This window comes from Pinus tabuliformis, chromosome 6, assembly GCF_031772625.1.
Source record: "Pinus tabuliformis cultivar Carrire ecotype Pingquan chromosome 6, CPIR1, whole genome shotgun sequence".
NCBI lineage: Eukaryota > Viridiplantae > Streptophyta > Pinopsida > Pinales > Pinaceae > Pinus > Pinus tabuliformis.
This window is the reverse complement of record NC_142292.1, coordinates 1,008,049,640-1,008,076,790: the sequence shown is the minus strand read 5'-3', so window position 1 is coordinate 1,008,076,790 and position 27,151 is coordinate 1,008,049,640. Positions and strand designations below refer to the sequence as shown.

Here is a 27,151-nt window from a genome sequence, read left to right as displayed (position 1 = left end):
CTCGGAAAAACCCAACTTGGGAAAACCGATGTAGCAGTTGAGGGTTTTATTATTATGCAGTAGTAATCTGAGTACAAATCTTTAGATGCCCAAATTGGCAATCTGATACAGAGAATAAACTGACAAAGAGGTAGTGAGAAATATTCTCACACTGTCACTGGTGATCCAACTCTGATCTAGGCTCTAGATGGCTAGCCCCACGCTGCCTCTACACAGTCTCTGCGTTGGCTCACATTGTCTCTGCGTCACAACTTCTAGGAGCTGCGTCACCCTTCCAGTTGATCGATTTGTTGACCGAAACTAGACTCTCTCGCCTTTCGGTCTCACACCCTGACTTCTGGCACTAGATCTCGACTGTTCCCAGCAAAATTACGGACTCCCTCTGTGCTGCCTCTTGGGACCTCTCGATGCCTTCTCTGCTTTGCACTCATCGGGACTGGAAAAATCCCCTCTGGTCTACTATCCATGCCCCTCACTGCAAGAAGATCACTCGATCTCTCTCCGGCAACTCAGTGCTGCTACTCTTGAGAAATTCGATCTCTAGATCTCACTTGTTCTCCAAGTGCCCATCAAGCTCCTTCTTATAATCTCTCATTGGAGCACCAATGATTAAGATTAAAACATAATCAAAGGATAAGATTCACTGGGAGTTAATCCTCGTCTTCTTCTAGAAGATGTGCACCAAATTTAATTAATACCTTTCAATTAATCACATTTCCTCTGTTTAGACTTAGAAATACATTAAAAATGATTAATTATTTATTTAAACCATCTCTAGGTGGAATTTTCCCAAACCATTTCTGGGTCTTGGAGAATGCATGTGTCTTAGCCTCTTTGCAAAATCTCGAGGCTAGAGCACATTCAATGCTACAAAAGTCAACACTCCCTAGTGCTGCAACCCACTGAAGCATCACTCTGTCTCTGCACCATCTCCTGCTGCGCTGCTGATGTCTAGCTCTGTTGCCCATTAACCACTGCGCAACTCTGATTGTTGCATTGGTGCTGCTGCTGGCCCTTGCTGAACTGCTGCCAACACTGCAACCCTCTCCAACTGTTGCTGCTTCAACTACAACAACTGCAACGGAAAAGCATCCAAAATACTGAAACAACTGTGGTCAGTATGATGCATTTGTCACCCGAGTCCTGGCTGCTGCTAGACTCTGCGTTGTCACTGAAGCCTCTGCGTTGCTGCCGACTTTGCTTTGTGCCAACTGCACTGCTGCTAATGCTGCTTTGCGCTACTCAGCCTTTGACCGCTACTAGCTATTGCGTCTGTCAATTTGGCACTTGACTGCACCAACTGCCATTGATCGATCCTTCTACTGCATGTCTTCGGCTCCGTAGCAAGGTATTGATTCATGAGGTGGATCTTCTCAAGAATCCTGCCCATCCTATAGCTCTCTGGGGCTACAACTCCAAATCACCCCACCTCCCTCTTGGAGGTACGGTTGTCATCATCGTGAAATCTGATCTACTCATACCGCTGTTGTTACTGCTCTGCTAATGCTTTTGCAGTGCTACTGCAACTACTGCAATAATGAGTCCGATCTCCCCAAATTTTGAAGTAGTAGATTCCATAGGGATGCTCCCTCTGAAACTAGACTCTCTCTGAGTCTCGATCTCCCTATGTGAAATCTCTCTACTCCCTCCTGGCAACTCACATAGTCCTCCTGCATTGGAAACTGGATTGTGAAACTTTGCGCTGGGAATCTCCTGGCTGGAACTGCACTACATACTGCAAATGGGCAATTTAAACTGCCTATGTCACTGCAATTGTCTTCTGGGAACTGACTGCAACTAGCTATGCAATTGTCTTTTGAATGACTAGTTGCGTTTGCTGACACTGTGATCCTCCTGCTACTGATTCTGTTGGGCTCTCGTAGCAAGGATGTTGATCCATGTGAGAAATCTACAGCAACTGGATCTAATCTGCTGCTCTTCCATGGATCCTTCCCATCTGTAGCCATCTCTTAAAAAAAAGAAGTTGAATTCCTCCTCTTCTCCTTTGCGCAGCTACTGCCCAGCTATTCACACTCCCTTCTGGAGTGAGAAACTCTACACACAACTACTATTGCTCTGCTAGGAAAATTCAAACTTCTTGGCTAGAAGTCCCCTGAGGAAAAAATTCCCTCAGTGTGTGCTCTTCCTTCCTCCTAACGCTATTTGCACTAGCAAACTGCTGCAAAATCTGTGTCCTAGCTGAAGATCTGCTCTGCAAGGAAACTGCTGCTACTCCCTTTGCCTTTGGTACTCTTTCATCTGGAAAATTTTATTCTCTGTCGACTCACTCAGAGAAGTAAAATTTCCACGAAAAACTGACCCTTTTGGACAAGGAAATACACTGCACCTGGGGTTTCGAATTGCTGCCTATGCATAAATTCAAACCTCATTCTCCTCTTCTGCTCTGAGCTCTCCGACTTACGATTTGTGCTCTGATACCATGTGAAAATTCGGTGACCTGAATCCCACTGCAGCAACTGATAATACTTCTCCTATTTGTTAAATTTACTCAACAAATTATTTGTCGAAATACATACACTGCAACATTCACAAAATAAAAATAATGCGGAAGAAATAAAACAATGAAGAATAGATACACACACAATAATACACCGTTATTTTTGGACCAATGTCCTCGAAAAAACCCATCTTGGGAAAACTGGTGCAGCAGTTGAGGGTTTTATTATTATGCAGTAGTACTCTGAGTACAAATCTTTAGATGCCCAAACTAGCAATCTGATTCAGAGAATAAACTGGCAAAGAGGTAGTGAGAAATATTCTCACACTGTCATTGGCAATCCGACTTTGATCCAAGCTCGGGATGGTTAGACCCACACTGCCTGTACACAATCTCTGCATAGGCTCACATTGTCACTGCATCACCCTTCCAGTTGATCGATTTGCTGATTGGAACTCGACTCTTTGGTCCTCCGGTCTCACACCCCGACTTCTGGTACTAGATCTTGACTGCTCCCAACAAAATTACGGACTCCTTCTGAAGCACTATGCTGCCTCTGTGGGCTTCTCAATGCCTTCTCTGATTTTCACTCACCGGAACTGGAAAAATCCCCTCCGGTCTACTATCCCTGCCCCTCACTACAAGAAGATCACTCGATCTCTCTCCGGCAACTCAACGTTGCTACTCTTGAGAAATTCGATCTCTAGATCTCACTATCTCAGTGTGTTCTCCAAGTGCCCATCAAGCTCCTTATAATCTCTTGTTGGAGCACCAACAACTAAGATTAAAACATAATCAAAGACTAAGATTAACTGGGAGTTGATCTTCATCTTCTTCTAGAAGACTCACACCAGATTTAATTAAACCCTTTAATTAATCGCATTTTCTAAGTTTAGACTTAGGAATACATTAAAAATGATTAATTATTTTAATTAAACCATCTATAGGTGGAATTTTTCCAAACGATTTACGAGTCTTGGAGAATACATGTGTCTTTGCATCTCTGCAAAATCTCGAGGCTAGAGCACATTTGATGCTACAGAAATCAACAACGATTTGATAGGAGGGGTCCTGAGATACACTTCCGGGAATCAGCCCATCTCAGGCAAACAGGCAGTGTAGAAGCATATATATATCAGAATTTCAGAGGCTAGTAGTAATGGTGACCGACATATCATAAGCCAAACTAGTCATGTTGTTTACAAAGGGGTTGGTTGAGCCACTAGGTGGGTGGGTGAAGCCCTATGAACCCACCTCCTTACAAGTTGCCATCAACAAAGTATGAGACATGCAAGTTGCAATCCCTAAGACCAGACTTCCTCCTAAACCAACCTTTCAGCCAAAAGGTAAGGAGTTTAAACCTCCCCAAAAGGAGTGGACCTGGAGGAGTCAATGGGATGAGGAAACCAACAGAGACCTTAGGAGGAGGAAACTATGTTTTACTTGTTATAGCCATGGACACGGTGACACAAATGTGTAGGTAAGGGTAAAGCTCACTATGTTGAGGTGTTCTCAGATAGTGAGGACGAGGAGGCTGAACAAGAGTAGCCACAGGAGGAGTTCCAAGAGGTGAAGGATGAGCAACCTCATGTTGGGGCTAAGGGTAGTGTTATTGCTTCACTTACAGGAGTCCCCAAGTTCCACACACTTAGAGTTAGGTGCACTATACAGGGACAAAGAGTAACAACAATGATTGATAGTGGGGCTACCCACAATTTCATAGATGTCAACCTTGTGTCTAGGAGAGGACTAGCCACTGAGGAGTTTGAGGGTTTTTCAGTGGTGATACCGGGGAACAATCGTATGGAGCGCACCAGGATGATCCCCACACAGTCTCAAATGATTTCTTTGTGGCGAATGTTCTTGACACCAATGTAGTACTAGGAGTTCAATGGCTCTACTCTATAGGGCGTTACACCACTGATTATAGCTAGATGGAGATGGAGTTCATGGGACCGGATGGAAAATAGACCCCTTTTTAGGCAACACCAAGAGTATAACCTCTGCTACAACCAATGGTGCATGGAGCGCGAGGACTGTCATACAACTAGAGGATTTAACCCCAAAGATGTAATAGGACTCGACCCTCTTGGAGTGAACACGACCCACAAACAAAGATTTATTTCAATAGCAAACTCGGCTAGCAAAGGGAAGATACTTGGCCCCTTTAGAAAGACTGACATCAACCCTCTTGAAAACTCTAGATTTCTCAACAACAATAAAAAACAACTCAGTCCCCTTTAGAGGTGAAAATCGACCCTCTTGGTACAAAAGTCAACCCCACAAATAGTGACTTCATACAATAAGGAAAAAGAGGGTTTGGCCTCCCCAAAATGACTTAGATTTGGTCCTCAAACATAGAAGATAACTCGACCTACAAAATGATTATAGAATACCAATTAGAAAATAAAATCAACTGATAACACCTTTGACTTACTCCTTTTTGCACGTCTTCTTCTTGTTCAACAATGAAGCACAATGTTAGAATCTGAGTGACTCTGCTCCCACACTAGTTAGGGTGTATAGTTTCAACACCAAAACGAACAACCTAAATGATGATTTCCAAAAACCTTGGCCTCTTTCTCAAGAACTCCCCAAAATTCTATTTTTCAAGTGAGTTGATGCAAGAATGAGGAGAGACTCCTCATTTCCCCTTTTTTATAACTCACTTGACTCTTTTGCCACCTTTTTACCTTTTATTTTTAACAAAGCCACTTTAGTGGGTTTTCTCACTTTATAAAGTGACTTTTCTTTAGCCTTGAACCCTTTTCCCCTTTAGCTTTTATAAGGTTTTCTTCTAGGCGAATTGTGTTCCCTTGATCATCTTTCCCATCCTAACCTACGAAAACTTAATTAGGCTAGTGGAGTCATCCTCTTATGTCTCCTAAGCGGATGGGGACATTACATGAGGTATAGGGGATCAACCATCTTAGAACTAGATCTATGGATAATATAAGAATTGTTGGGTCGTTGTGTTGTAAGTTTGTAATAGCATAATAATATTATATATATATATATATATATATATATTTGTGTGTATGACTGGCAGAATCAGTGATGTGCCATCTCTAATACGCGCGTGACACAGGGTTGATCCTTGACGACTGCCACTATAACCTTCAGGTGCAACCGCACCTCCCCTAAGCACGACGCACGGGTAAGTTGAGGTTTTAACCTGTGACCTGCACAATGACACAAAAGCCTTAGCAATGTGTTCACTGGCCAACAAGCGACACCCCTGGGGGCTATAATAATATTAGATAGTTGTAGCAAACTGTTGGGCAAATTATAACATCATTATAAATTATACTGGTTATGGATTTGCTGACCTTATGAATCAACACTATATCGAGGATTGGATATACTCATTGATTGTTGGGCAGACAACCCTAGAGTAACGTGATCTGATTGGAATGTTATCTTACTGTGAAAATGTTGTTTAAGGCATGCAAAGAGAATATCTGTTGTGGAATAAATGTCGGTTGTATGAATATGTTTTACTTCAATTGCATTGAAAGGGAAGTTCCCTGTAACCTTATCTAGTTTTGAAAACCTAAGGGAAAAATTACCCTAGGATATTACATCATCATTGCTATATCTCTTGTTTATGAATGGTTATGGTTATTTATGCTCATGGAGTTTATTTACATGCTTTGAATTAACATGCTGCAATTTACATATTGATGGTTAAATGTGTCTTGGTCAATCCTAATTAACTCCTAGAACTAATATTTCTTTTTTTGCTAAAGCTTGTTAAGCCTTAGTTGTCTCATAGGGTTCAACCCCTTGGCTTCGCTAGGAGTTAGCCTAGATGGAGGAGTTGAGAATTGGGTGACAATTGCTCAACTTGAGACTTGTCCCCAAGGCCACACCAAGTGGATTTAAAGATTTTATACATTTTAACCCAGGTGTGGATTTAGGTGGCAACAGGACCCTCAACAATATATCCCTGAAAATGATATTTGAAAAATTGCATCCAGATGAGGAAGCTAAGTTGGTAAATCCACTCCACACAAAATGGTCCTTCAGGGCCAACCACAAATTGCAGGTTTTTGCATGGCTTTTAGTCTTCCAAGGCTTGTCCTTCCAAAATACCAATGTTCCACCAAGGTTCCGGGACGAGGGGGCGAGGGAGCGAGGGGGCGCGGGAGCGGCCTATGCAAAAGCTCCCTACCATTTTTTAGGAAACGTGGGGGAGCGTCAGGGTCTTAAAAATTTATAAATATAAAATATAATTTATTAATTGAGTCCACTATGACAGTTTGGGTTGAATTGAAAAGCTGCAAAGCATGATCATTGATATGAATTCCTGGAGCAAGAAAGCAATGAATTTGAAAATTTGCACAATCCTTCTTAGAAGAAAACTTAAACAAAGAGAGAACTGTCCTTCTTAGAAGAAAACTTAAACATAGAGAGAACTCAGAACTATAGTGGATTATGTATAATGATTTTGAGAAACTGGACTTCTAAGTTCTTGACATATTAGTTAGGCAGGGCGTAGATTTTCAACTGATAATATTAATATATGAATAGCCTATTTGGCAATGCTTCCATAGGACTAGCCCATAGGTCTGATATACCTTCACAATTCTGTTTTGGATACTGCTAACCTAGAGAAAAAGTCTAAAAGAAATCATTTTTGGAACTTGGACTAAACGGAACTTGGATGCTTTTTCCACAGGTAAAGACCATAGACCTAATATAGTAATAGGTTGACTGTCTATTGTTTATTCAGTTCCCAGGTAACCATTGCGACAGCCATAACCTTGTGCCATAGATTTTTCCATCGGCAATCTCATGCAAAAAATGATAGACACGTAAGTGGAAGCTACTTTCTTCTTTTCATGTTGTTAGACTGCTTAGTTAGTTTCCATTTTACAGATCTTGCTGGTTTCTTTCTTTGAGTGAATGTTTATTTTGAACCCTTTAAGTTCTCATAGGATCAAAATTAGATGTCAAGGCAGAATTTTGAGAAATCATATAGGAAAGTAGTTGGGTGGCTGGTGGAATATTAACATTCTGTATTTTAATCAGGTCTTATTATATCAACAATATTATATTTCAGTCAGGTCTCATCAACACAACGCATGGTAGTCAAGGAGGCAGTCTTTTAAGTTTTTACAAGTCGGATTTTTCACCCATACTTGTGGTTAATTGGTTCCTGGAAACAAAATAGTCAGATCCACTTTTCAGAACATGTGACAATAGGCTCTTTTCCTAAACCTACTATCACCATGAACGGGGAGAGCCCATATTGAACCGATTCAAGGTCTTGGTTTTCCTAGCTTGCACTTTCAACTAATTGTATTAATTCACTGACTTTTTTTAGGTAATTTACCTTTTGTATACAATTCCTAATACAATCAATAATGATACAGGCACTGTTTATTAAAATCTGAACAGTGAAATCCAACGCTGTGAGTGGAGTGCTCAGCGAACTTGCAAAGGCTGTGAGTGTGTTGTTCATGGTTCAAGGTGCCATTTTTATAACATGAAACAACGATTTCCAAAACCCTAAACGTTAATTAACTCTTAATTAAAGATTAAGTTCAGCATTTAGTTAATTAAAATGGTTTTTAATGCATTAAAGGTGTGCCACGTCCCCCCTCGTCCCCCCACGTCCCCTCTCGTCCCCCCACGCCCCCCCACGTCCCCCCACGTCCCCCTTTTTGGAAACGCCCCCTTAGGGAAGGGAAACGTTTCCCTGGCACGTCCCCTCGAGTTTCCTCCATTTTGGGAGCGTGGGGAAACGTCCCCTACTCGTCCCCAAGTCCCCGGAGCGCGGGGGTGCGAGGAAACTAGACTCCTAGGGAGGGGGGCGAGTCCCCGTGGAACACTGCAAAATACTGCTTGCAGTTGGGATTGACTAATTATTCTTTCCCACACTGGTTAGGTTAAGACTCTTCACCACATATATTGGAACTACTTTGCTGTTCATGAGTGCTATAACTTTGTTTGGTCCTCTTGGAGGCATATTTTTTTCGATGAGATGCATTGGAAAGCAGCTCTCCTAGGTGATGTCTCATCCATGTGTCCTTTCCATTATTCAGGTGGTTAGTTTGTATGCTTATTTGAAAATTAGGTGTGAGGTGGTATTTAGTAATGGAGTATTTTGTGTGTCTTATTTTAAGGAATTATTGTTGAAAGATCTGTCCTTGCATTTCACAGTTAAAAGCACTTTCCTGCTAAGAGATGGACTGGATGCTCCATAAGGCATAATTGACCTGAAGGCCTTTCTTTTAGCTTTTGGTTAATTATGTTTCTACCTTTGTTGTACCATATTCATTGTTAATATAAATAGTGGTTTCCCCAAAAAAACTAAAAGTAATTTAAGGGACTAGTTATTTTTAATTATACAAAAACCACGAAAGGCACAAGTGGTACTTTCTTATGTTGAATGTAGTGAGCATGCATGTTTGGTGCATCCAAAGGAGCTACTTTCATCACACCTTTGGAGAAGTCGACATGTATTGGATGAATTGAATATACCTGAACTCATGTCTAAATTGTGTCTTTTATGTCTTAATCACGTGAAACAAATTTCATCCATTCCTGTTATCATTTTGATATTTCTTGACATCTATCAGATAAATTGAACATGCCTGAACATTGGTGTTTTGTAGGGTTTTCTCTTTCTGTTTATTGTCTGTAATTTTGCATGAATGATCAAACAAATTATCCAGTTTTCCATGTAATTTTATTCTATTTTATACTTTACTCCAAAATTTGTATTGTGCTTTTACTAAATTGCTATTTTAATTACATGGTGCCTTTTTGTTTCAACATGATTGGAGCTATTGTGTTGTACAGAAAAATAATTAAATTGATACAGGCTTTATATTATCCGTGCCTTTGTGGTTAAACATGATTAGAATTTAGAACTGCTATTTTATATTTTTGAAAGAAAATGAAATTGATGCTGACTTTGTATTGTCTATTATTGTAGGTCTTTGTCTTTGTAGCAGCAGAATATGAGAGTCAAAAGAATGCATTGAATCAGGTATGCTCTTGAATTCAGGATTAGAGAGATTAGATGTTTAAGACTTTCGTGATACCGAGATATTGCAAATAATTGTTACTAAGTGATTAGAAAATGTATGAATTTCCTATATAGATTGATATGTTATATATCGAAATGTTCACATGCACAAGACATTTCTTTAAACAAGGAATGCTTATTATATTATATGACAGGTTAGGCCTGAGGACCATATCAGGGTTGTGATCTATGTTGGGTGCATTTTGGGGATGGGGGAGCAATAAGGACAGAGGAATGGCTGTCTGGAATGGCTAGAACACACCTCCAATATTTTCAGGGGATGACAGTGATATACATCATTGTTGAAAAAGTTGGCACCAACAAAAAATTGCCGAGGATTTGGACATTAGGACGCCGAAAAATTCGGCATAAATCCACAGAACTGCAACAAGCATTGAAAAATACAAAATATCTTCATTTTCTTCAATTAATTTTTGTAAATATAAACCAACAGTAACTTCAAATAATTACATTGGCACATATTTTGAAAAAAAACACTCATATATATGATGTAGTGGATGCCAAATCATAAATGATATATCAAAATTGATATGGAACCCAGAATCTTGATAGTTGTTCTGTCAAGGACAAAAGTAGACAACCGATACAAAGGACATCATGAGTCATCTTGACTCTACATTGACAAATATAGCAACTAGCTATGGATTAACTCTTGCCCTTTTATGAGAAACATGGCTTGTTTTCCATTAGAAGGTTCTGCATCATCAGTCTGATGACCGCTGGTGGTTGTATGCATATCAAACTGTGTAGAAGGTGGTGCTGAGGCTGCCACATCACCCTTCTTGGTATCAAAGTGCTTGTCCTTCCATAATGGGCATGGCTTAGCTTCCCATACCCACCATGCCTGTGTTGTTGTTGCTTACCCCTCTAACCACTTAGGTTCCTCTTCCATGGTATGCATCTCTTACTCCACCCTCCACTGAGACATGTTAATGTTGTCCAGCAAAATGGCATCCACATTAGGTATTTTCCTAGGCTACCTTACCCATAGTTGGAGATTGTTGTGGACATAAACTATATCATTCAAGCATTGAAAGTCTAACCTATAGGATGGTCATAATAAATTTGATAGGTCTTGGGGGTCATAAATTATAACAATTAGTACTGATGTGTTGTGCTTCTCTGAGTGTATTTTTCAAAATTACTCTAATTGTGCTTGCAACCTGAAGTACTACATGTTTGGCCCATTGCTCTAACAACAAAATTCTGTATGAGAAGTGTTTTGCACCATATTTTCACCACTAAACATCTACAACAAATAAGAAAAATGGATTAAATTACACATCGTTACAGATGCTAATAGGAAATAAAGAAAATATAATTCAACTTAAAAATAAAATATGCAATTAAAACTCTGAATTCTAATGGGTTACTTGGCATTAAAATATTAATTTATTGGACAACTATTTTAAAGCCAAATTGTTTGTTGGAGTGCTTGTACATATCCATCTCATGTTCAATAGTTATGCAAGCTTCCTGATCAGGTACCATCCTTTGAAGATGTGTAAATAACTCTTTAATAACCTCACCATCGAAATAAAACTTACCAGTGTAAGCTTAGGTGGGGTTGAGTGTGCAATTGTTGCTGCATGAATGGGGCAATTTGTAGATCGTCTTGTTTTTTGCATGTTAAGGGGTACCCTTGCCAGTGTAAAATGATTATTTCTTCAGCCATATCTGTGGCCTCATACAAGTAGTCCATTATAGGCTTATCCCAATCAGTCAAGTGAGGAACCTTTCCAAAGATTTGCTAATCATGCACACTTCCTCCACTTCTTCACCGAAGGAATTGGTGTATACTAGTTTTGCAATGGCTCTTCCATCTTGTCTTGTGCTAAATGCATAATCATGGCACTGATCCGTAAATAGTAGGTCTATGGTTTATCCATCTCACCAACGCGGATCATCAATGTGGAATGAGAGTGTAATGTCTTTGCAATTCACCAACAAGTTGAGTTCAAAGCTTGTCGATCTCTGTTCAGGTTTGGTATTGATCAAGGTTGTACGAAACGGGAAACGGGTACGAGTTTCCGAAACGGGAAGCGATACGAAACGTGACCTCCCCAAATTTTGGAAACGGGGAAACGCGAATATATATATATATATATATATATATATATATATATATATTAGGACATTTAACATTTAAGAAATATGTGCAATCATAAAGCATATATGATACATTCTAATTTATTACATTATGATAAAATTGTCAATTGTCAATGCATAAACTATAAGTATCTAAATTTACATCACATTTACTCATGAATAATCACATAATGAAAATAGAAATATCCAAAATCAGCCACGAGAAATTTCTAATTTTTTGTCTCGTGCTTGATTGGTAGTCTCCTCCTACATAGTCGAATGACCTTAGTGCTCTTGATTAAATACAAGTTTCATACCCTAGTACCCTGCGTTCTCTTGATTATTGGGAGTCTCCCCTGCATAGAGGGCTTTGTTCTCTCGATTAAATACAAGTTCCATACCCTAGTACATGATAAAATCCAATGGAAACATTGCAATCCCCCCAATCCTGAAATCCTGAAAAACAGATAAGTCTGCTGGATTTTGAGTGAGATCTAAAATTCTACTTTCTCCATATGAAATCCAATGAGGGCGAAACCACTCTCAAACATCCTGAGTCATTTCATGGTAATATTAAAAATTTAAGTAAAAGGATGATATCCTTTTACTTTAAGAATTTAACATTACCATTACCATGAACTGCATATCAACACTAGGGCAAAAGTTCATTTTTATAACTTTAGACAGGCATCTGGAAGCAACTAGAAGTCATTAGGCTAACGTAAGAATAGATTAGAAAACAATTAAAAAATTAAAAATTAAAAAAAACAAAAGTAAACGCTGAAACGTGGGTCGTACAGCCCTGAAACGCGTTTCAGGCCGTACTGGCCATGTTTCAGTTTCGTGAAACGTGGTAGTACGGCCTGAAATGCGTTTCAGGGCCGTACCAAACACGTTTCAGCGTTTCGTACTCGTTTCCATACGGAAACGCCCTCCTACCCCACGTTTCCTGCAACATAGGTATTGATGCTTGCTTGTTTGCTCGAAGTGCCAAGGCCAATGCTTGGTGATGGAAGAAAGTCCAAGTCTATTCCTGCAGTTCTGTTTCCTCAATTCTGAGATGTCAAGATAATCAACACAGCCTTTGCATGCTGAATACAACCAAGGCCAAAACATTAACATAATCCTTCTTTGCTATGAATTACCGCATGAGCATTTAGGTATGCATGTTTTCATGTTTGCATGATTATTAATTGAGTTGCTATGCAGGCATTGGATATATGACAACGGTGCGGCCTTGCTATATTATTTGGACAAACCCAAGTATGCTCTGGCTCCATCTTGCCAACTGAGTAGCACCTCTGTATAGCGTTAATGCACACCCCAAACACTTAATCCACAATACATACTTTACTAAACTCTTATGTTTATATCTATAGGTGGTTGTTAAAGCACATTAGCTTGGGATTGTGATGGATGCATTGCGTGTGGACGTATGTGGTAGAAATTAGAATAGGTCCAAGGAATGGCTGTGGTGACTCCCTACTCTTGTATAGAGCATACAAGACAGTATTGGGCAAGCCAATGGTCCATCCATTGGATAATATAGCTATAGTTGTAAATTGGCAACTCAATTAGAGAGAAAAATGAGCAGTAAAGGGTGGTTGCCTTAATGGACAAGCAATAAATTGAACCCACGATCCATTTGGAAGAGGAATCGAGCTATACGCATTATGTAGGGAGTACATTGCTGTGGGGTTTGACTATGTGAGGTTCAAACAAACCCAAACGACTTGCTAGCCCCATTAACATGGCAATAAATACAGTAATAGCAATGCTTCTACGCTAGCAATTCTTAAAATTGACGAGGGTGCTCTGGAGTCTGCATACAACCTAATAATCTAGGAAAATTGATTTCAGCATAGTGGGGGTTTGATTTAATAATAAATTTGTGGGCGATGGAGTTAATTACCACCGGAACAAAGCAAATATACAAAGTACCATAATCACAACAATTATGTTGAACTTTTAATACCAGATCTGATCTATTTTTCTTACAATTATTTATACACACAAAATAATTTGAACCCAAATTAAAATCTGCAACTGTGGAAAATAAATCCACTGGTGTTCTTGACTTTTAAATGGTAAATTTGCAGCATAAAATAAATAGGAAATCAAGACAAGACAACAGAAATTCAGCCTAGTAAATCTCTCTTCATTTTAACTATGTGAGGTTCAAACAAACCCAAAACTTGCTAGCCATTAACATGGCAATAAATACAGTACTAGCAATGCTTCTACGCTAGCAATTCTTAAAATTGATGAGGGTGCTCTGGAGTCTGTATACAACCTAATAATCTAGGAAAATTGATGTCAGCATAGTGGGGTTTGATTTCATAATAAATTTGTGGGCGATGGAGTTAATTATGACCGGAACAAAGAAAATATACAAAGTACCATAATCACAACAATTATGTTGAACTTTTTAACACCAGATCTGATCTATTTTTCTTACAATTATTTATACACAATAATTTGAACCCAAATTAAAATCTGAACCTGTGGAAAATAAATCCACTGGTGTTCTCAACTTTTAAGTAGTAAATTTGCAGCAGAAAAATAAATAGGAAATCAACACAGGACAACAGAAATTCGGCCCAATAAATTTCTCTTCATTTTATATTGAAATCTGGAAAATTTAGGGTGTAGATCCACAGAGAAATTACGCAGAGAATACAACAATATTAGACCCTGGAAATGGCCTTAATATTTTCCCAAGGAAAAACTCTTCCCCTTGAAAATGGCTGCTTTGGAAGATGAATCAATCCTGGCAGATCTTGGCGTATACTTGCAAAATTCGGCCCTCCTAACCGTATAGTGCGCGCATTGGAATTCTCCTTCTGGAAAATCAACTGCATGTTTGATCTTGTATATCCATTGAGCAGTGACCACTGACTCTCCTTCAGGCCTCTGTACAATCTCCTAGAGATCATTTTTAATGATGGAGTTGTACCGCTCCACCATGGCATCCCTCCAAACATGTTGGTCTATTGCCTCCTCAAAAGTAGAAGAGTCAAACTCACTTATGCTGCTCATCAAGGGCATGTAGCTGGGAAAGCTCCTTGGTGGTCTACTCTCCTTGAAGGTGCTGCTAGGAGCTTGCACATCCTCCTCAACATCCCTTGTAGTTTGCTCGGCCCATCTTGGCCTCTTGTTGACAGAGCTCGAAAGAATATCTCAATCCTCGTCTGGATAAGAAGACTGTGTCCCTGCTGCTGGTACCTCCATAGTCTTCATAGCCTCTCGCTCTTGAGCCTTTGCCACTGCTGGATTCGACCCATGTGACCTCCTAAAGGTCATTCCCTCCTCAAATCTGACATCCTTGCTGACCAATGTCTTCCTCTGTGCTAGAATGTAGACCCTGTAGGCCTTTGAAGTGTCTCTGCCCTTCTCTGTTGTGTTATGCAGCTTAGTCCTCTTCTCAGAAGGTATGTGGACATAAATTGGACTACAGAAGATGAAAAGGTGGTGCACCTTTGGTTTCATTCCTGTGAAGACCTCCTCAGGAGTTTTGTCCTCCAAAACTTTGTGAAGACTCTTATTCTCAGTGTTACTTGGGAGCGGGAGCGACATTTTCAAAAGCTCCCGGTTTGGGAGTGAATCCCGGAGCGTTTTTTATATATTATATATATATTTTTATATTTTGATACATATATGTCAACAAAAACATGTAGAATAATGAATTAGATATAAAAAACATAAAAAAAACATAGATTGAACCATATAACAACAATCATCTGGAAGTTATAATCTTCATCAACCATGTCCACAAGTTAGTAACATAGTAACATACAACATCTTGAGTCTCATGATTCATCAATCTTAAAGTTTCAAGCTTTCAAAATTCAATATATAACATTTATCATCATTGATCAACAAAGTTGTACTTGTAAGCTAAGTGTAACCATTACAACAAATAATATCTAACATGAAATGAAATCTTATAAAATGAAATGAAATGAAACAACTTTCAACTTTCATGAAGCATCATATTCATAATTCATTACTAATGAGTTATAATTGCCGACTTCAAACTTAAATTGTCATATATCGTTTAAAAAAATATCATAATAAATATGAAAGAGTCAATAGTTATAAAAACCACTAGAAACTAGAAAAGAGAAGTAAATCTATTATCTATTTCTTATGCTTGGGCCTCTTGCCACCGCGAGAAATGTCTAATTTTTTAGTCTTGTTGGAAAATCAGGATCTTTGTCATTAATATCACCCTCTAAGCATTAATATCCAGAGGTATCTTTGTCATTACCTCTGTATTTGTATAGGGATCTTTGTCATTAATATCACCCTCTAAGCATTAACATAAGATAGAAAAAGCATAGCATGTCATGTTAAGATTTTGTTTGAGTGATGCGTACATTTTTAGGAGGGTCATGATAGAGGAGTTCGACAACCAATGTCACTAACATCAAGGTACATAGAGGGATTGGTGCTCTTGATTAAATACGAGTTCCATACCTTAATACATGACAAAATTCAATGGTAACATTGCAATCCCCCAATCCTGAAATCTTGAAAAACTGATAAGTCTGCTGGATTTTGAATGAAATCTAAAATTCTATTTTCTCCATATGAAATCCAATGAGGCGGAACCACTCTCAAACAGTCACTTGTACTTTAAGAATTTAACATTACCATGAATAGCATATAAATACTAGGGCCATAGACTTGATCATTAAGCTGCCCCACTCAAAAATTATTTGTTTCTTTCAAAAAAAATTGCATTTCGAACATTACTACAATTTTTTTTTGCAAAAACGCAAAATACTCCTGAAAACGCAGGGAGAGAAAATTTTTTTAGGGAGCGCACTCCCGAGTCGCTCCCACCTGGACCGCGGATTGGGAGCGGGATCGGGGGGGGGGGGGGGGCGCTCCCCCGCAACACTGCTTATTCCCAAATTATAAATACACAACTGTGTTGCATACCTCTTCCCATAAGAGCATAGGCAAATCCTGATCATGGATCATAGACTTGGCTGCCCTGATGATGGCCCTATTCTTCCTCTCTGCCACTCTGTTCTGCTGCGAATCATATGGCAGAGTCAGCTCCTTTTTGATAACTGCCTCCTTGCAGAAATTCTTGAACTTGTTGGAGGTATACTTGCCCCCATTGTCTGATTTGAGAACTTTGATCTTCTTCATTGTTTGGTTCTCCACAAGAGCCTTAAACTCTTGAAACCGACTGAAAACCTCATCATTAGCTTTCAGGATGTATATTCACAAAACACCAAGCCTTCAAAGGAGAAACCAAGCCAAAAGCAAGAGATACCTGTATAGGCATTGAAGATGATAGGAACAAGTTGTGTAAGAGCATGTAAGAGGAGTTAGGGAGCTAGATCAAGATTTGATGTCAATCCAGTAGCATTCTTGCAAGATATTTCAAAGTGGAAGAGGGATCAAAGAGAATTCAAGAGGGAACAAACAATTATAAGTCCTTGCACCCATGATTCTAGTGGTAATGACTACTCTTGGCCTGGCAAATACATAAAATAAGTAAAAGCTGTTGATTTTACTAGTGTAGTCAAGACTAGTATAATTTTTCACAATTGATAACTACTTCTAATGATATAATAAGTCTTCTTTTAGCATTCCAATCATTAAGCAGCTATACATGAAAAACTTCAACCATATACTTTCAACAATAGAGCAATAGAGATCACAGTAAACAGTAGAACAAGAGACAAGAGACACCAAAATTAGGCTCACAGCCAGGGAAAAACCCACAAGGGGAAAACCCAACCAATCTTTCCTTATGAGAGAGAAATTCTGTTCATCAATAGTACATCAGAATATTCCAACAAGATTCCAAATCTGACCTCAACAAATACCAAGTCAAACCTATGTCACAAGGTTCGTCGAACTTTAACCTTGAGGTTCGAATATTGGCGAACCTTAAAAAAAATTGAGGTTCGGCAAACCTCATAGCCATTGACCAAGTCCATAGATCAAATATTCGCCAATATATATATATATATATATATATATATATATATATATATATATAGACGAACCTAATGGCGAACCTCATAAAAAGATTCGAACTCAAATCGAACCTAATCATTGCCGAACTCGAACTTGAACCATGTGACATTGAGTCAAACCAATCAATGAAGAGAGAGAGAAAGAGTCAATTCTGGTCAAAGTTTGATCTGCTACAGAAGGGCCAAATTTTGGCCTGTGGAAGACAGTCAAACCTCAGTCAACGAGCTCCTGAAATCTTCAGTCAAAATCACAGGTTTGACCTGCGGTCAACATGCCCAGAACAGAGATGAAAATGCGGTCAAACAGAGTCAAAGTCTTCCTGAAATGTTCGGCCTCCAAGACAGTCAAAGAGTCGGTCAAAGCAGAAGCAATCTCTACAAGTCAACTCTGGTCAAACAGAAAAAGGTGGGTTGGTCAACACAGAACAGATTCTCCTTTAGATTGTTTCGCATGTGTGGATGTCTTCTCTCTATTTCAGATTGAATGTGATGGATGAGATGATGCCAAAATGAAGTCCAACGATGTCTTATTTTATTTATATGTGGTCTTGGAGGTGGCTTTTCCACATGTGGGACCGACTTAAATGACTTTAGGCTGGCTTGGTCAAACAACAAAAAATTGAATTTTCTCCAACAATTTGTCAATGAAAATACCGACCATTGCTACCCAATTTTTCAGCAAAAGCTGTCTGAGGCCTTTCCACTGCGCAAGAAGTGTAGGTAATTTTCATCAATGAAAGGATTACTAATTCAACACTGCTACTTCTGAATGCATAAGACTTACCCTGAATATAATTTTGTTAATATTAGATTGAATCTGAATCAGAAAAAGCAGATAAAGTTAAACTTTTCATGTGCTGTGCCATATTAAGTACAATGATTTCATCTAAAGGATTCTGATTTTGATGTCCAAGATTCAAATATCTAAACAAAAACTATAATGAATTCTAAGGATGCATGCCAACACTATGTCTTGCTAATGACATCACGAATTTGAAATAGGTGAGGCCATATTGATAAAAGAACAATCCGGAGGATTGAGTTCTGGGACCAACAGTGTTCAGGACTTTATTACTAGCCTTGTTAACCTTTTCCAATATTGAGTTCCAGTGGTATCTACATATGGATGGATGCTTTTGTGGTCTGGAAACAAGAAAGATTATTTTGGAAATGTATACTTGCATTCTTTTTTAGACTGGGAATATGGATCTCTTGCACCATCATAAATTTGAAGACACTTTTGATGTGTTGTCTAGGGCTTTTGAATAAAATTCTGCCAACATATAGCTGAGTTGCATGTTTGAAGTATTTGAGGATTAGATTGATCTGTGTTTTTTCTTCTGACAACCTGCCGAGATATGCTTCACCATACATGATATAACATTCATCATTAAGTTTTGGCTTTTTTGTTTGGGATTAGTAAATAACCTGTATTAGAAAACAGTTTTATTTTTTAACACTGGAGTGATATGAAGTAGCATGCACATAAGCAGGCTTCTTCTAAATTTGTTTATTTGCAGTTAGGAGAGACCTGGTGCCAAGGATGCTAAATTATTTGTTCATAATGTTTGGATATTTTATGTTATTTGCCTACCATATTTAAACTTTCCAGGATAAACATGTTACATATCTTCTGAACTTAAATATGATTCTCGGAAACTTACAAAAGCATGAAACAAAACAATAATAAACTGCTCTCTCAATATCGTAGAGATCTCAATGTAGCAATCCTGATTTACTCCTACATTACTGAGTGCAGTATATGTCACACTATTTAGCCTTTAAGGTTTGTGTTGTGACTGTGTTGTTCAGTAATAAAATATTGATTTGGTTACTTTACCTTTTTCTGACTAGAGAGATTATCTAGAGACCAAATGTTTCTAAATCTTCTATTCAACTTTTGAATGCTGTTAACAGGTGTCACTGTGGGATGCTATCGTACCTTCAAAAGAGCATGCTATGTTTTGGATCCACACAGCAAACAAATATAGCTTTGTTGATCAGGTATGCTTCTAAGAGCCTTTCTATATTTCATGCTTGTTCTCTCCAAGTATTAGTGCACCATAGATCGTTTCTCTTTTACTAAGAAGAATATTCAAGAGTGTGAACGGTTTCTTTGTCCACAAGCCAGCAACACCTACAATAAGCAATTTGATAGAAGTGAGTCTGTCATAATACATACACAGTCTGAGTTATTTTCACTTGTTTTGGTTTCTGATACGGTAGTTATTCCTCATTTTAATAATTGTAATAATTCACCTTCTTCAGATATTAGCTCCATACCCTAGTGTTGAAGAATGTAACTAGTGTCGGTTTTCATAATTGTATTGAAGTCAAGATGTATTGTATTTGTCAAGAGAAAGAAAAAGCAATTTTTATTGACTTATTAAAGCATGGGTTTCGTGCTTGAGTCAATGTTCAATAGGTCAAAGCACCCATTGTGTGCTCTAGGATTTTTTGTATTGAGTCAAAGTCAAAATTATTATGTATTGGACCCTTCTTGGGCTCTTTATGTCAAGAAAAATAAATTTTTTATGTGTCTTATACTCCACGAAGTCAGCTTCCTCATCCCTACTAGTCAGCCTCAAGTCCCTCATGTCGGCCTTAAAGAAGAGCTTCAATCAACTATAAATAAGCAATGAAGTTGACCTATTTGAGAGATTACTATGAAGAAGTTTGATCTGCAGTTTGTATAAAAAGAAAGAAATGCGAAGGCCTGAAGATGAAGAATCAATCCAAGAAAGGGTGAAAAAAATGTTTGTTAAGCTAAGAGAACCGAGATCTTGGTGTTTTTCTGTCTCACAAGTTATCTTGAAGATAGTTGCAGAAGCCGAGGATGAAAAGACCGAATTGGAGCAGCTACAAGAAAGAAGAGACGAAATTCTAAGTTGAGGGCTGACTTGGTGGATGGAGGGAGTCTAGGCCTCTGGTCAAAGAGGTCAAGTTTGTCTCAATTTGATTTGAATCTACTAGTGGAAGAGTTTTACTGGGTGTTCCCCTTCATAGGGGTTTTGCCCTGGTTGAGTGCCTACATCTTGTGTTCTTTATTGTGTTAGTGATCTTTATTGCTTGACATTTGTCTTGATGATTAGAATATATTAACAACAAAGAAGAATTGATAAGAAACATCACAAGAAAGTGTCAAAGATAAGAGAAATCAATTTAAATAAGCCATTATCAAGTTTGCCCTAGATTTCTCAACACTTAGCGGTATTACTTTGTTGCACATTTTCATGAAAATTTGTTGAGTGCTAATCTTCATGGATGTAATTGATCTTTTCGTCTTTCTAAAATTCAAACAGCTCCTATCTTTTCTTCTATATAGCTAGCAAGTATTTATATTTTTCTACCTTCTTGATTGTTCCCAGGGAAGCAATCTACGTGGTCAGGAATTCAATTTGACAATGCACTGGCATGTCATGCCAAAGACGGGTTATATGTATGCTGACAAAAAAGTGATATCAGGTTTCCGTCTGCCAGAGGAATATAAGTAGTGTTGATTTAATAAATTAATTACAGCAGTTAAAGCTGCTGCTTGTTATGAAATGCAAAATTTTTGTGGAGGAAGAGTCTCCTGCGTGAATTCTTTGCTTAGATTCTATTTTCTTATTGCTTATTTTGTGAAGTCTAGGAATACAGGGCATTTTATTATTTATGTTAGGATACAATGCCTCTCCATTTAATGGAGGGTTGCTGGGGTCTGGCCACATATCTTTTGTCTTCCAAAATAACTGGATGCCAATCTAATTAGGCCCTTCAATTTTGCAAAATGGGTTGCTTTGTTATGGTGAAGAACTAAAGCTTCATATGTTTACTCTAAAATTATGTTCAAATGGAAGGGTATTGTATGCTCTCTAGAAAAGTGCTGATTTTAGAATTAGTGATATCAGTTAGAATTATGGAGTTGAAAATTGTGGCAAGCATGCGGCAGGTGTACTTTTCCCCAATCAGGGATAATTACAGTGTAATCTGGCTTATAATACTTGAGAAAGATCATTTTGGGTAAAATATAGGGGATGCCAAAGTCACACAGGACTTGCACCTGGCCCTGGATGCTTGAGGCGGTCTGCTTGTGGGTGAGACAGATCAAGAGGGTTGAAACCTATTTCGGGGGGATTTGAACCTTGGTGTGGGGAGTCTGAAACACCTCCCTGCATTACCATCTGACCAACCCCCATTGACAAGTTAGATTTATTTTCACTAGTTCTTTGAAGATAATTAATTGAAGATTACCCACTCCATAAAATAATGTGTCTATAAATTTCTACTTAGTACACTGATGTTTGTGGATTGCCATGTATTGGTAATGTAATGGACATTGCCCCCCAAGATTGTGATATATTGAGGTGCTCAGTGATGGTTTTGCTCCTTTTCTGCTAATTTCTGGAGTTTGTCAAACATATATGTAACAAAAAAATAAAAGTTAAATCTATGGAACTTAATTTGCCCAACAACATATTGCATACACAAAACTTAATCCGTCTTGGAAAAGAGGAAAGAAGATTCTGTGATTATCTTTTGTTGACCTCAAGTTTTTGGATGAGGAGGAATGTTCTTGAGAATGCAAATACGATTTGTAATTACTAATTGAACAGTACCATCAAATGGTAGACAACTACAACCTCCTCTGTAGACACTAACATTCCTTGGAAATTGTACCTTGAGTTGCTTGGTGCACACAATGTTCCTATTGAGAAAACAGGGTTTATGCTTTTATTCATGTCTCACTAGTAAGTGATGTAAAAGAACTCAATCAGAGGTTTTGCTTGTGCAAACAATTATTGGTCCAATATTCCATGTCATTCTTGTTTTTTCAGCATCACAACTACTTTTCCTCTTATTTTAAAAATGGCTTGCAAATGTTGCAAAGGCATTCATCTAGATGTACTCAAGTGAAGAGTATGATGGTGTTGTTTAATATCATAACAACCTTTCCTCGTATTTTTGATGTGGCTAGGAAATGTAACAAAGGCATTCACTCGAATGTACTCTAGTGGGATGGTGGTTTTCAAGTATCATGGCAACCTTTCCTCATTTTTGACATAGCCAGGGAATATTGCAAAAGCATTCACCCACATGTACTCAAGTGAAAAGTGGGATGGTACTCATTTTGCATTCCCTATTGAAATGCATAAACACGTGAGACACATATGTATGGGAGTGGTCTGACTGTCCTACTTTTTAAATCTATATATGACCAAAATCAGTCATCACAACCAAGATCAGTGAATATACAACCAAAACAGGTGCAAAAATTAGAAGAGTTAGACAATTCTTATATGTATGTCTAAGGAATAAACCCTTAAGGGCCTTTAAATAACTTAAATATTTTTTTGAGTGGTAAGAACTATAATTGATTACATGCAAGTTGTGTTACAATGTATCGGAATAGCTTTCAAAATTTCAAAATCCATTCTCCAAAGATTGAATTGAATGTGTTTTCGGTGGATTGAATTGAATATATCTGGGATTTTGTTTTGTATTCTGTATTTGACTATATTTAGGTTTTAACCCAGAAACATGTGGATAGCTCAAGCTGTTACACATCACAATGAGTTATCTCAACTGGGACAGCCAATGTTGTTGGGCATTTGCTAGTTACATACTGGTAGGACCTTGTTTAAATCTCCTTGGGTTAGGTGCACTAGTTTATGTTGATGGATTTACTAGGGATGCCACCTACAAGTGAGAAAGCATCTCTCAGGTTTCCTGTGTGATTTTCCTTGGAAGATGAAAGTCTGTCTAATACACATGATCAATTTACATATTTATTGATTCGAATTAGAGTAGCATGGAACTAACAAAGATTGGACCAATCAACATTTAGACGAGATATCAAGTAGAAAGGGCGAAACATGCAAGCTTGAATGGAATTCAGATTGAATGTCTGGATAAATAGTGGTGCACCTTGTCTTAATTGATTAAATGTAACTGATACACAATTCAAACCAAGGCAGACATAATGTATTGATGTTTTGGTTAATTTGTCTTAAAATTCTTTTTATCTACTATCCTTGCACTGACTTATCATTCGTAGAGATATTTTAGTCCTGATACCATGGTTTTAAGTTGCAATGAGATTATCTTTCCAAATTCCGAAGTTAGTGCCATACCCCCCACTTGTGAGCATTTATTATGGCATGTTTAAGAAAAGATTAATATCCATATTTTAATCTATAATTGCCACAAAATCAGACTTTTGTATCTTTCATAGAAGTTTGTTAAAAACTGCATTTCATTCTCATGAAGTTTCTTAAAACTTTTACATTCTTACCTGCTGTATTTTTTATGATTTAATCAAACATTATTTATTCTACCTTCTCGCCTTCATATGTTTTGTTGGTTCCTCTGTCATGTTTTTGCTATTTTCTTCTCTTAATTGGAATTTTTTTCACAGAAGTTTTCATTTTTCAATGTATGAAGCATTATTATGTTGAACCACATCATGATTTCATCAAACATTTATTTTACCTTTTACTGTCTTCATATGTTTTATTGGCTCCTCAATCATGTTTTCTGTATTTTTCTTTTATTGGAATGTCTTTAAGCATTATCTCGACAAAAACTTTCATTCTTCGATTTTTAAGCATTATTTTGATTTACATCAACCAACCAGGCAAATCATACAATTTTTATGCCAAACAAGATGATTGGTTTTGACAATGCTTGAGCTGTGCAAACTAAGGAAGAGTTAGTTTCTAAGTAAACTGATCATAAGTGAGGCATCAGAGGAAAATGTCTAAGAGAACAAAGTGATTATGAGGAATGAGGTGAGATTGAAAAAAAAATTGCTATGCTTCTAATATATTAGAAACAGAAACATGTTAAGACTTGAGAGAGAAAAAATTGAGGATTCGAAATTGAGCCCCGAGTAGTGGCATTCAAATGGTAGATCATTTGTACATTAGCTATTTTATTTTAAGTATTGTATACAAGTTTGTATATATAGTCAAGTTTTAGGAATGGTCGGTGTAAAAAGTTTCGTAATCAATTTGTATATATATATTCAAGCTTTATGTATGATCTATGTGGAAAAGTATTATAATCAAATTGTATATATATTCAAGCTTTATGTATGATCTATGTGGAATTTAGATGCAAATAATTGGACCAAATGCAGGCCCAAAGTTGGGTTACATAAATGCAAATCCTAAATTTTTAACTAAGAATATTCCTCAACATCGAAACAAATATTCACGTGTAGACAAAGTATGTGGTGAGATATCAGACCTATGCGGTTGAAACGAATTATTATGGATTTGAATGCATAGTCTAATTGTTGTGTATATAAAAGTAAACATAATTCATAAATATATAATAGAATTCTAGATTTTAGAATATTGATTCAATAATGAAAAAGTGTGTCACATGGATAGTTTTATAAGTCTACTTTATTGAAAAGTCTAACTAGGTTTGGTTTTCATGATAACGTGTAATTGTGATTTTATGTAATTGATGAAAAGAAGAAAAATATAATTATTATTGTAATGCTTGTTTCATTTTCTAAGTCCACTATATTGAAAAGTCTAACTAGGTTTGGTCTTCATGATGACATGTGTAATTGTGATTTTATGTAATTGATGAAAAGAAGAAAAATAAAATTATTATTGTAATACTTGTTTCATGGGTTTCATGAGCAAGGAATTTTTTTTAGTAATGGCTCTTATTGTGAGCCTTTAGGTTTTGTCATCTAGTCATAAAAGTCAAATTGAGTCAATGTCAAGCATGAAGGACCTTTCTTGGGCATATAACATTTTTGTATGAGTCAATAAATAAGTATGAAAGCCCTCCAAAATAAGCACAAGATCTCTCCTTCAAGTCGGCTTCAATAATAACAATAATAATCTTCACAAAGAGACATGTCGGTTCACCCTCATCAAGTTGGCTTATTATAGGCTCCAACCACTATAAATAGGGCAACTCGAAATCATTTTAGGGAGAGATTTTCGGTCAAGGTTTGCAGTTGAAAGAAGTGTGAAAAAGTCATCAAAGAAGCCTTGTAAACATCGAGGAAGAGGAAAGGAGCAACGAAGTCTTTTGGCATTTGGTTTGGTTGTTTCTTGGGCAAACAACTTCACATGTGTGGCAGAAACTAGGGTTTCTGCAGTGGGTACATCCACTGTAATAAAGGACAAGAAAAGGATCTCCAAATCTATCCTATTGTTGGCTGAATTTATCTAGAGAAGCTTCCAAGTATGGCTAAGGAAGGAATCACATCCGAACTTATCTATACTCCTCACACATATGGTATTATAGCAGTATGAGGTGCAAATTTGTGGAAAAGAGGCCGAAGTTTCAGGGTAGTCAAGAATTGTAGAAGGAGAAGTTTGACTTGCGTTGACTTGTGCAAGGAAGAGAAGCAACAAAGAGAAAGAACTTGTGTCTTGGTCTTGGAGTGGAAAATAGGTCAAGGGTCTTGGTCTTGGTATTCGTTAATTAGAATCTTTATAAGAAGAATTTGTTTGGGTTTTACTCTCAAGAGAGAGGTTTTGGCCCTGGATGATACCCTATATTCTGTGTCTCTTGTCTCTTTATGGTTTATGCTTGGTAGATTGTTTGATGAAGAATAACATTATAATAACATCAATAAAAGAAGATCCTAATCAAGAAGTAAAAAGCATTCACAAGAAGTTATCTAAGAGAAATCACCTAATCTCGATGCCCTAGATTTCTCTACATGGTATCAGAGCTAAGGTGACTAAATCAAGGAGGAGTGTCTTATCAAGGGACACTCAGGGATCAAATCTCGAGGAAGGAATCAAAGTGAATATCATCTTGAAGTAGGATCTACAAAGGAAGCATCATAACCATAGACCAAAGAAGTCTACAAAGAAGTATTGGAATCATCATCAAGACAAGAAGGCCAAAACCTTACATCTACTCATGTTGAAAATATCTACGAATCAAGTTGAAGTGTCTTGAAGATTATTCATCCAAAGGAAGCTAGATCAAAAGATGTTGTCATCAAGATTCTAAGGCGATCTCTCTCTCGTTGAAGCAAGGTCCTTACCATTGAAGACATCATCAAGAAGTCATCATTAATCTTCATCAACAAAGGCTTCACCATCAAAGGATCCTAAGGATCTCCCTCTCTGTGAGATCAAGGATCATTATTAAAGAAAACTATCCTCATCAAGGAAAAGTTTTCTATTATCTATATCATCATCAACATCAAGGGAGAAGCAAAAAGGAGCATCCTATCAAGTAAGTATATTCATGTCCACATCTGAATATGTCAAAATGTCGTTTTGCAAGGAAAGCAACAAATTGGTTGGGGATTCAAACTATCTTGCATGGAAGAAAATGACAGATTTGAATCTCATTGAAAATGAGGTTATGGAGCATGTCAAAGGATCGACCACTAAACCAAGGAAAGGAGATGCTCAAGCTCTTGTAAAGTATATGAAGGGGGGAGTTAGGGTTCAAAGGATTCTCATAGAATCCATCAAGGATCCCCTCATCCCATATGTATCCAAACTCGAAACTTCAAAAGAAATCTATGACAAACTGGTAGAGTTGTATTCAATAAGCACTGTTGGACAA

At 37.6% G+C, this 27,151-nt stretch overlaps 1 protein-coding gene across 1 annotated transcript in view; it reads left to right on the top strand.

Annotated features, from left to right (window-relative positions):
• Positions 1-21,488, top strand: part of LOC149262411 (signal peptidase complex subunit 3B-like) — a 133,755-nt gene extending 112,267 nt beyond the window's left edge. The window contains exons 4-6 of the mRNA XM_089424429.1: positions 9,405-9,458; positions 19,526-19,612; positions 20,977-21,488. Of these exons, the coding sequence (XP_089280555.1) occupies positions 9,405-9,458; positions 19,526-19,612; positions 20,977-21,102 (267 nt within the window). The 3' untranslated portion in view covers positions 21,103-21,488. The remainder of the gene's footprint in view (positions 1-9,404; positions 9,459-19,525; positions 19,613-20,976) is intronic.
• Positions 21,489-27,151: the final 5,663 nt, after the last annotated feature.